This window comes from Paralichthys olivaceus, chromosome 9 (assembly GCF_024713975.1).
Source record: "Paralichthys olivaceus isolate ysfri-2021 chromosome 9, ASM2471397v2, whole genome shotgun sequence".
NCBI classification, from domain to species: domain Eukaryota; kingdom Metazoa; phylum Chordata; class Actinopteri; order Pleuronectiformes; family Paralichthyidae; genus Paralichthys; species Paralichthys olivaceus.
In genome coordinates this window covers 20,210,922-20,222,575 of record NC_091101.1, presented here as the reverse complement: position 1 = coordinate 20,222,575, position 11,654 = coordinate 20,210,922, and the positions used below count along the sequence as shown (strand labels likewise).

The window sequence follows — 11,654 nt, the reverse complement described above, 5'->3', positions numbered from 1 at the left end:
CCTGTAAATTACAAAGGAGCGGCGGCTGCTGGCTGAGCCAGAAGCCCGTCCTCTTCCCTGACACCAGGTTTAAAACAAACATGTAGTGTGTTTTTATTATATTATATTATATATTATAGATATTTCCAATGTCTGACACACTCCCAATGTGTGTGTGTGCAATAATCACATCTATGTTTGCCTGGGTATTAACCAAAACACTGGGCCTATTAATTTTGCCATCCAGCTGACATTAAGGCTTCTAAACAGAACAGTTAGATGTTTATTTTACATGACTGTACATATGAACATGGCTGCGACATCTTAGCCATAAACAATTCATGTAGCCTGACAACATCTTAAATATTTATAGTTAAGTTTAATGATTAATGTTGTATACATGTAGCTATGCTGACTGTTAATATGCTTTGACAAAGGGGCAACCATCCTGCCAGAATGCTTGTCATAAAGCAACAGGGCTGTTATTCATTTCCTTTCATTCTCTTTAATAATATTCTTAGGAAAATTCCACCAGCACAGCGACAGCACCTCTCATTAAAGTCCTATTCATTAATTTGCGTCTGTAAGTAGCCATGGCGAGGCTCGATAACACATTCATTGTGGTGGCGTTGCTGTGTTAATGTTCCCGACAACAGCATCACAGGCCTGTTAACCGCTGACAACCCCATTAGCTGTCCTGTTGACTGGGTGGCAGCAGAGTCAGAGGAGCGATACAGTGGGAGGAGAGGAATTCAGTTAAGACACAAAGAGGACTAAAAAGTCTGTATGAAAACTAATGCAGGCTTCAACAATGCACTGCCCACTGACCTGCTGGCAGTAAGATGCTGACGAGTGATGCAGTCAGAAAGCGTCCCATTTGGGCCGGAGCCCAAAAATACTTTCCCAACTACTATTTCTCACCGAGTGACGCTGCAGCTTTTCACTGCGATCGTCCCACTCACCACATTCTTACATCTTTTTAACAAATCAGACTGCGTGCCAGCTCAGAGTTAGTCACAGCGTAATGTGGCTCGTCTGCAGGGGATGTTACTTTGAAATACAAAAAGAGCAAAAGCATCAATTACACATTAGTTGAAAATGATGAATCAGTCTTTGCAAAGCTTCTATCATTTGTCAGCAATGAGAAGCTCAGAGCTGGCTGCAGTAGCTGGCACAAGCATGATGGCTACAAACCTGCCCAGTAAACCCTGCACCAGCTTAGGTGTTTAAAAAATGATGAGTTAATGAACTTCAGCCAACAATGTGTTTATGATAATATTTTAGTGATACTTTAATTTTAAATCTATTTTATAGTGTCCTTACATACAAATTTGGCAAAAAGGTGTTCGGCAAAAATTGTCCTTGGCCATTCACAGAGCTTAAACCTCTTAAATCTGAATGAATCCTCTGTGTACCCTTACGAAAGTTTTAAATTTTCAACATTTGCAGTCCAACACTTATAATTAACAAAGCATACAACGTCAATACAACAATAGTAAAATATATTACGGGATGAAAATGTGGAAAATACCAAAACTAAACATATAGTTTTTAGTTTTTCAAGGATAATTGAAGAAAAAATGCAGTAATTACAGATAAGAATAAAAACATAACAAAGAAGAAGAGGTGATTACAAAAAAGTAAATAAATACAAATAAAATTCATAAAACCACAAAAAACATAAATGTAATATATTTACTTATATATAAGTAAACCTCAATACAAATTGCAGTATCTATTTACTACAATTTGCTTATTTCAGTTCATGTTTGAATTTCTACTTGAACAGTGAATGAACACATCAGTGAACACATCAGTTGTTTGTTCATGTACACGTGTTGTTTTGTAGATTTCCTTGGAATTTTATTGTGTTGTTTATATTGACTGACACATTTACTGAGACTGATTCATCACTTTAGCCCTGTTACATAATTCACTTTATTACAACCATAATATACGACAACAAACAAACGATTAAAAAACGTGTTATAAACACTTTGCAGACTGAAGAAAATGAAGTGAACAGGAATCATTGCGGCTTTTTAATAACTTAAACTCATTCATACTGTTCACTTTCTTTATTAATCTTTTTTCATGACCACTACAGTGTATAAAAACACATTGACTAGTTTTTGTCTCCCACTTCAACTTCCTGTGGCCAATGAAGGACTGACTGTACTTTGCACGATCCAGTCTCTCGTATTTATTTACAACATATTGCACAATTCTTTCCCTGGTGTTTGAAATATTACATTTTGTTTCCTATTTTAATATTTTTTCCATTTACTCTTGCACAAACACATCACAGAAACTTCCTTGCATGTATACACCTACTTGGGAATAAACCCGATTCTAATTGTTCTTTATCTAGTATTATTTATATAGATATTACATTCTATAACTTTTTGTTATTTGTAATTTTGTGGTTTCATCTGCCTCATTGGACTCCTGAAATGTTTGAATCCTGGTTCAGTCACATAATAGTGAATACAGTTTATTGTTACAAAATAATTGTACAAATGCCTTGCTAAAGTAATTGTGTACTTTTCGTCAATCACATGTTTCAGTGAGAGCTGTCAGATCTGGGTCACAGCCACATTAATGTTTTATCACTTTACTACTGTTCCGGTCATATCAGTTTTATTATTATTATTGATAACACTATTCTCTTTTTGGCTTCACGTTTTATTATTATTATTTTATTCAAGGTCTTCAAGAGATAAGAGACCAACACAAACAAAGTCACATTTAGATCAAAGTGCAGCTCTGTGCTCTACCTGTGGTTCAGGTTTGTATATAAAGAGCAGAGCAGCCTCCTCCTCCTCATCATCACTGCAGCATCAGCTGATACCTGAAGAACCTCAACACACATCTACCACACAGGTAAGACTCCTGCTCTCTCCTTCTCACTCCATAGAAGACAATTCTACTTCCTGCTTGTTAACTGGATTGATCTGGTCTCCCTCCCTCCAGACGTTAAGTCTCTTCATCAATCTTCATCGTCCTCAACATCTTCATCATGAAGGCCGTCCTCTTCCTCACTGTTGTGCTCAGCGGTGTTCTTGCTGTCACAGCAGTACCAGGTCAGATTCACTTTTCACACGGTTTCAGAAACAGTTGTGCAGCTTCATGTGTCATCAGAATTAAATTAATGACTTGCTGCACAATGTAATAAAAATACATTATTATCATAATATGAACAATATCTTTAAGCAGATGAAGCATTAAGAATCAGGTGCTGATGATTGTTACCTTGTTATTTGCAACATTTCCTTTTGTTCTCTGCTTAGTTGAAGCTGTTGAACCAGTTCAAGGAACACAGGAGCTAAAGGAGGAAAACCAGGGTAAGCTGCTCTCACATAGAAACGACCTGAACGACCAACTGTGTGTTTGACTGATGAGACTGTAGCAGACCTCCTGTTTCCTGTTTCTGTCTCAGTGGTAGAAAATCAGGTGCTGATGATTGATGCAGGAGTAAGAGCATGTTTCATGAATCTGTTTTCATGATGCTGATTATTAATCCACATATGACTCATTCAGTGTATATAAATAACAACTGACATCACATCAACAAGATGTGACCCCACACAACCCTTTTATTCTGAAGGTCAGGATATATATTGGAATATTCATGAACACAACCTCTGTGACCCCCAATAGTTCATAGGAAGATACAGGGAGACCATGTGAATCTCTGATCCAGAACTTTGTGTTTGAATATGTTATGAAGTAAATAAATGAAATCATAGATGAGTGATGTGAAGCCTTCATTTCCTTTTGTTCTCTGCTTAGTTGAAGCTGTTGAACCAGTTCAAGGAACACAGGAGCTGCTGGAGGAAAACCAGGGTAAGCTGCTCTCACATAGAAACGACCTGAACGACCAACTGTGTGTTTGACTGATGAGACTGTAACAGACCTCCTGTTTCCTGTTTCTGTCTCAGTGGTAGAAAATGAAGCTGGAGTGCTGGTTCCTCAAGGTAAAAAGATGAATGAATGAATGAGTAATTATATTCTGTGTTTATTAGTGAAAGATAATGATCATGTTTTTCATCTTTAGCAGAAGAGCCTGAGATGTTGTCTGCTGGAGAGGCTTTATCAGTGGAAGGTTGGTTGTCTTTAAAAGAAACATTGAAAACAGACTCTGTCTCTACAATCTAATGACGTCACATTGCTCCTCTCTGCTCTGTAGGTCGCTTCTTTGATTGTCCTGCTGGTTGGATCAGATACAAGAGTAGCTGCTATCTGTATGTGAGCGCTGGCAGATCCTGGACCAGTGCTGCGGTAATTTTAATTCTTTACTCAAACATATTTGAAGCCTTTACTCAAAGATACACTCACAGCCAAAAACCTGAGTTTACCTGTTGTTCAAATGACAAATACTTAATTTATTACCTTAACATAACATATGCATGTGTCTGTGTGTATGTCTGTGTGTGTGTCTGTGTGTGTGTGTGTCTGTGTGTGTGTGTGTGTGTCACTTTCAGGCTAATTGCAATAGTCTGGGAGCCACCTTGGCTTCTGTCCACGATTTGTTTGATTATAGTTTCCTGCAGCAGCTGACCAGTAGGGGAGGAGGCACCCTTGCCTGGATGGGAGGACTTTACTTCCAGGTTATTACACTAAACAGCCACTAACAGATGATTCACCATCACAGTTAAAAGTCTGATGAAAGTCTGCTGGTTGTTAAACTTCATGTGACGTGTGTCCAGGGCTGGAGGTGGGTGGACCAGAGCCCCTTCAACTACAACTTCTGGAGTGCTCAGCACACTGTCAGCCGATACCAGTGCATCCACCTCAACACCAGGGGTACGACAATATTTCCACCAGTCACATGAATTCTTTACTTGTCATCAGCTAGCACCATATGTGCTTTAAAAAAAAAAAACAAAGGCTGGTCATCCATATTGGTGAAATCAGGCTTGTATTATCTGAGCATTAATAAACACATTCTTTCTGTTTCAGTTGGATGGTCCAATAACAACTGTGGTAATGGATGGCCGTCCATCTGCGTGAAGAACACTGACACCTGTTAGACCTGACAGCAGGACACATGTGTTTGTATCATCATTACAATGTGATGGGGGACATTTTGAATGTTTACTCTTGAAAGATTTAGGAACAATGATCAAGCTGCTGGCTCAGGAGCCGTGTGTTCCTGTCGTGACAGATTAGTTGACTGCTTCATGCTGTTTATGATGCTTCTTCTCTCTTGATGCCATGAAATCAGATTCTACGATATGTAAATAGGTTAAAGACTCAGTGAAATTGTTTTTCTTTTGGTTTTTGTACTTTGGAATATATTTTTGCAGAGGCATAATGTTCAGAGGATGTGGAAATGTATGAAATAAATAAATGAAGGGAACATTGTACAGTGTTATTCTTGTGCCATTCAGCAACATTAGCATGTGTTTGCTATTCAATAATTATGATAATGCAGAATATACACTACGAACTCCAAGAATCTTCTGATGTTTTATTACATGTACTTACTGTTGCACAGTAGTTTTGTATTACTCTATAATGTTAACATGCAGAACGACACACAGTAGAGGGAATACCTGCGCAAAAGGGCCGATAGCATTGAATTTAATCAAGCTGCACCAGATATCAAACACTCATAGATACTAGTCCCCTTAATATGTAATCTGTTGTCATCAGGATCCATTAATTATTCTATGAGAAACCTGTGAAAGCAAAAGGTTAAAGAATGTAACATATCTGTGGATCCACTCCTTTGTTCAGATGAGCACCAACATTTGATGGTTTTTTCTCGGCCCATGTCTCATCCTTCCAGTTTCATGGAAATCTGCTCTCAAGTTTTTGTGTAATCCTGTTGATAATCCGACAAACAAATCAAGAGACAGGGGAGGAAACATGACCTCATTGGTGGAGGTGATCATCTTGTTTGTGATTGGCCAGTGAGCCCAGTCGGAGAACGAGCCCCCAGCATGCTCTCATGTGGACAGTCCACTGACTCACTTTGAATCCATTACCATGGGTTATTGTCACCAAATGATCCTTGTCTAAAATACCTTCAATAGTTTCTCCTTCATTAAATTAAATGTCTTTTTCAAATTCACTCTGTGTGTCCATGTTGACATTATGACATGTGGCTTTTGATTCTTATCCACTTATCATCCTGTAATATCACATGTGACCACAGACCACACCAAGGGCTGTTGGGCTCAATTGATCCCGTGTGATTTGCAGAGACATTGCGTTGTGTGTCATTGGATATGAATTTGATTATTTTGTATGTGATGTTGTACTGAAACAGTTTTCTCCGGTGAGGAAGATTCCTGAATCCACAACATGAAAACTTCTACATGAGGAGAAACTGAAAAATAGAAACACAATCATGAATAAAGACATTAGAAAATATGGAGTCCTGTAACCTACCATGTTCTTCATCTACACAAACTACGAACAAGATTGAGAGATTGTTACAAATAATTACACAAACATTTGTATTTTTAACAAAACTTATAATTTAACATCACTGTGAGAAATGAGAGAACTTCAGTTTTAGAGTGAGAGAGTTTATGGGATAAAATTAATCCGATTTGTAGATTGTTTCATGTTTGAATTTCCGGGTTTAAAGGTTGACTGTGTTTGTTCATGTACACATGTGTTTTTGCAGTTTTCATTGGAATTTTATCAGGTTGTTTATATTTAATGACACTGACACATTAACTAAGACTGAGTCATCGTTGAGCCCTGTTGGGTAATTAACGTTATTACAACCACAACAGTTTTACTTTCACAGTTTGGTCAGTGTGTCTGTTATGGTGTGTAAAATTTAATTGTGGGAGTTGTTTCAACAACGTACGACAGTAAACAAATGATAAAGAAATGTGTTGTAAACACTTTGAAGACTGAAGAAAATGAAGTGAACAGGAATCTTTGGGGTTTGTTTTCTAATATTAACCTATTCATACTGTTCACTTTCTTTATTAATCTTTTTTCATGACCACTACAGCGTATATACACACATGGGCTGGTTTTTGTCTCCCACTTCAACTTCCTGTGGCCAATGAAGGTCGACTGTACTTTGCATGATCCAGTCTTTAGTGTTTATTTACAACATCTTGCACAATCCTCTCCATGGTGTTTATTGTTTGTCTTCAATTTTTAATTGCATCTTGTGAAGCACCTTGTAAGTGTGTTTTGAAAAGTTGTATTATTATCATAACTACTATTATTATCATTGAGGATCCAATGTTTGTTGTGGTGTTGAAATATAGTATAAATGTTTTGAGTCGCATCAGGTCAAACATCACTCTCTTGGGTTCATTAGATTCATGAGTTCATCTGCAGGTATCTGAAATGAGTTGAGCGTCATTATACAAAATGCTAGTGAGGCAGAAGAAGTGAGACGGGAGAAAACTACATTTTAAAAGGTTCAAATGGCCAAACACCACTGACCTTCAATCCACAGTTAAACATCCAGAGAGACAAGTTCAGTGAAGAGGCAGAGATGTTGTTTAATGCAGTCAGGACCACTCAGCTCTGAAACCACCGCTGAAGATCTGTGTCCACAGAATATGTGACCTCTCTTAAAAATCTACTCTTCAAAAGAACCTTAAAAATAAGCTTTATTATAGTTGTTAGCATACTGTTGTTTTTCTAACACATATATGTTATTGTTTATTGAGTATTATTGTTGGATATTACTTTCTATTACTTTTGGTTATTTGTTATTTTGTGGTTTCGTCTCCTGAAATGTTAGAATCCTGGTTCAGTCACATAATAGTGAAGGAAGTTTATTGTTACAAAATAATTATGAGTATTATCATCACTATTAGAACCACACTAATGTATAATATCGTAACGTATAATCCCAGTACGAATGCCTTGCTAAAGTAATTGTGTACTTTTTGTCAATCACATGTTTCGGTGAGAGCTGTCAGATCTGGGTCACAGCCACATTAATGTTTTATCACTTTACTACTGTTCCGGTCATATCAGTTTAGTCATTATAATTGATAACACTATTCCCGTTTTGGCTTCACGTTTTATTATTTTTATTTTATTCAAGGTCTTCAAGAGATAAGAGACCAACACAAACAAAGTCACATTTAGATCAAAGTGCAGCTCTGTGCTCTACCTGTGGTTCAGGTTTGTATATAAAGAGCAGAGCAGCCTCCTCCTCCTCATCATCACTGCAGCATCAGCTGACACCTGAAGAACCTCAACACACATCTACCACACAGGTAAGACTCCTGCTCTCTCCTTCTCACTCCATAGAAGACAATTCTACTTCCTGCTTGTTAACTGGATTGATCTGGTCTCCCTCCCTCCAGACGTTAAGTCTCTTCATCAATCTTCATCGTCCTCAACATCTTCATCATGAAGGCCGTCCTCTTCCTCACTGTTGTGCTCAGCGGTGTTCTTGCTGTCACAGCAGTACCAGGTCAGATTCACTTTTCACACGGTTTCAGAAACAGTTGTGCAGCTTCATGTGTCATCAGAATTAAATTAATGACTTGCTGCACAATGTAAAAAAAATACATTATTATCATAATATGAACAATATCTTTAAGCAGATGAAGCATTAAGAATCAGGTGCTGATGATTGTTACCTTGTTATTTGCAACATTTCCTTTTGTTCTCTGCTTAGTTGAAGCTGTTGAACCAGTTCAAGGAACACAGGAGCTGCTGCAGGAAAACCATGGTAAGCTGCTCTCACATAGAAACAACCTGAACGACCAACTGTGTGTTTGACTGATGAGACTGTAGCAGACCTCCTGTTTTCTGTTTCTGTCTCAGTGGTAGAAAATGAAGCTGGAGTGCTAGTTCCTGAAGGTAAAAAGATGAATGAATGAATGAGTAATTATATTCTGTGTTTATTAGTGAAAGATAATGATCATGTTTTTCATCTTTAGCAGAAGAGCCTGAGATGTTGTCTGCTGGAGAGGCTTTATCAGTGGAAGGTTGGTTGTCTTTAAAAGAAACATTGAAAACAGACTCTGTCTCTACAATCTAATGACGTCACATTGCTCCTCTCTGCTCTGTAGGTCGCTTCTTTGCTTGTCCTGCTGGTTGGATCAGATACAAGAGTAGCTGCTATCTGTATGTGAGCGCTGGCAGATCCTGGACCAGTGCTGCGGTAATTTTAATTCTTTACTCAAACATATTTGAAGCCTTTACTCAAAGATACACTCACAGCCAAAAACCTGAGTTTACCTGTTGTTCAAATGACAAATACTTAATTTATTACCTTAACATAACATATGCATGTGTCTGTGTGTATGTCTGTGTGTGTGTGTGTGTGTGTGTGTGTGTCACTTTCAGGCTAATTGCAATAGTCTGGGAGCCACCTTGGCTTCTGTCCACGATTTGTTTGATTATAGTTTCCTGCAGCAGCTGACCAGTAGGGGAGGAGGCACCCTTGCCTGGATGGGAGGACTTTACTTCCAGGTTATTACACTAAACAGCCACTAACAGATGATTCACCATCACAGTTAAAAGTCTGATGAAAGTCTGCTGGTTGTTAAACTTCATGTGACGTGTGTCCAGGGCTGGAGGTGGGTGGACCAGAGCCCCTTCAACTACAACTTCTGGAGTGCTCAGCACACTGTCAGCCGTTACCAGTGCATCCACCTCAACACCAGGGGTACGACAATATTTCCATCAGTCACATGAATTCTTTACTTGTCATCAGCTAGCACCACATGTGCTTTAAAAAAAACAAAACAAAGGCTGGCATCCATATTGGTGAAATCAGGCTTGTATTATCTGAGCATTAATAAACACATTCTTTCTGTTTCAGTTGGATGGTCCAATAACAACTGTGGTAATGGATGGCCGTCCATCTGCGTGAAGAACACTGACACCTGTTAGACCTGACAGCAGGACACGTGTTTGTATAATCATTACAATGTGATGGAGGACATTTTGAATGTTTGCTCTTGAAAGATTTAGGAACAATGATCAAGCTGCTGGCTCAGGAGCCGTGTGTTCCTGTCGTGACAGATTAGTTGACTGCTTCATGCTGTTTATGATGCTTCTTCTCTCTTGATGCCATGAAATCAGATTCTACGATATGTAAATAGGTTAAAGACTCAGTGAAGTTGTTTTTCTTTTGTTTTTTGTACTTTGGAATATATTTTTGCAGAGGCATAATGTTCAGAGGATGTGGAAATGTATTAAATAAATAAATGAAGGGAACATTGTACAGTGTTATTCTTGTGCCATTCAGCAACATTAGCATGTGTTTGCTATTCAATAATTATGATAATGCAGAATATACGCTACGAACTCCAAGAATCTTCTGATGTTTTATTACATGTACTTACTGTTGCACAGTAGTTTTGTATTACTCTATAATGTTAACATGCAGAACGACACACAGTAGAGGGAATACCTGCGCAAAAGGGCCGATAGCATTGAATTTAATCAAGCTGCACCAGATATCAAACACTCATAGATACTAGTCCCCTTAATATGTAATCTGTTGTCATCAGGATCCATTAATTATTCTCTGAGAAACCTGTGAAAGCAAAAGGTTAAAGAATGTAACATATCTGTGGATCCACTCCTTTGTTCAGATGAGCACCAACATTTGATGGTTTTTTCTCGGCCCATGTCTCATCCTTCCAGTTTCATGGAAATCTGCTCTCAAGTTTTTGTGTAATCCTGTTGATAATCCGACAAACAAATCAAGAGACAGGGGAGGAAACATGACCTCATTGGTGGAGGTGATCATCTTGTTTGTGATTGGCCAGTGAGCCCAGTCGGAGAACGAGCCCCCAGCATGCTCTCATGTGGACAGTCCACTGACTCACTTTGAATCCATTACCATGGGTTATTGTCACCAAATGATCCTTGTCTAAAATACCTTCAATAGTTTCTCCTTCATTAAATTAAATGTCTTTTTCAAATCCACTCTGTGTGTCCATGTTGACATTATGACATGTGGCTTTTGATTCTTATCCACTTATCATCCTGTAATATCACACGTGACCACAGACCACACCAAGGGCTGTTGGGCTCAATTGATCCCGTGTGATTTGCAGAGACATTGAGTTGTGTGTCATTGGATATGACTTTGATTATTTTGTATGTGATGTTGTACTGAAACAGTTTTCTACGGTGAGGAAGATTCCTGAATACACAACATGAAAACTTCTACATGAGGAGAAACTGAAAAATAGAAACACAATCATGAATAAAGACATTAGAAAATATGGAGTCCTGTAACCTACCATGTTCTTCATCTACACAAACTACGAACAAGATTGAGAGATTGTTGCAAATAATTACACAAACATTTGTATTTTTAACAAAACTTATAATTTAAGATCACTGTGAGAAATGAGAGAACTTCAGTTTTAGAGTGAGAGAGTTTATGGGATAAAATTAATCCGATTTGTAGATTGTTTCATGTTTGAATTTCCGGGTTTAAAGGTCGACTGTGTTTGTTCATGTACACATGTGTTTTTGCAGTTTTCATTGGAATTTTATCAGGTTGTTTATATTTAATGACACTGACACATTAACTAAGACTGAGTCATCGTTGAGCCCTGTTGGGTAATTAACGTTATTACAACCACAACGGTTTTACTTTCACAGTTTGGTCAGTGTGTCTGTTATGGTGTGTAAAATTTAATTGTGGGAGTTGTTTCAACAACGTACGACAGTAAACAAATGATAAAGAAATGTGTTGTAAACAC

The 11,654-nt window shown here is 38.0% G+C and overlaps 1 protein-coding gene across 12 annotated transcripts; it reads left to right on the top strand.

Moving 5' to 3' along the window:
* Window positions 1-2,723: 2,723 nt before the first annotated feature.
* On the top strand, window positions 2,724-11,160 carry LOC109624716 (ladderlectin-like). Of its 12 annotated transcripts, none has more exons than XM_069531824.1 (11): window positions 2,750-2,862; window positions 2,953-3,062; window positions 3,270-3,323; window positions 3,772-3,825; window positions 8,600-8,653; window positions 8,749-8,784; window positions 8,868-8,912; window positions 8,997-9,088; window positions 9,274-9,399; window positions 9,499-9,595; window positions 9,752-10,156. In XM_069531824.1, the coding sequence occupies exons 2-11, from the start codon at window positions 2,999-3,001 to the stop codon at window positions 9,820-9,822; spliced, it is 693 nt and encodes a 230-aa protein (XP_069387925.1). In that variant the 5' UTR covers window positions 2,750-2,862; window positions 2,953-2,998; the 3' UTR covers window positions 9,823-10,156. The 12 variants fall into 12 exon arrangements, with proteins under 12 accessions (XP_069387927.1, XP_069387925.1, XP_069387924.1 ...); XM_069531823.1 differs by having other exon boundaries at window positions 8,865-8,912; XM_069531826.1 differs by lacking the exons at window positions 8,600-8,653; window positions 8,749-8,784; window positions 8,868-8,912; ... (2 more) ...; window positions 9,499-9,595; window positions 9,752-10,156 and adding exons at window positions 3,921-3,956; window positions 4,037-4,084; window positions 4,169-4,260; ... (1 more) ...; window positions 4,689-4,785; window positions 4,942-5,335 and having other exon boundaries at window positions 2,724-2,862.
* Window positions 11,161-11,654: the final 494 nt, after the last annotated feature.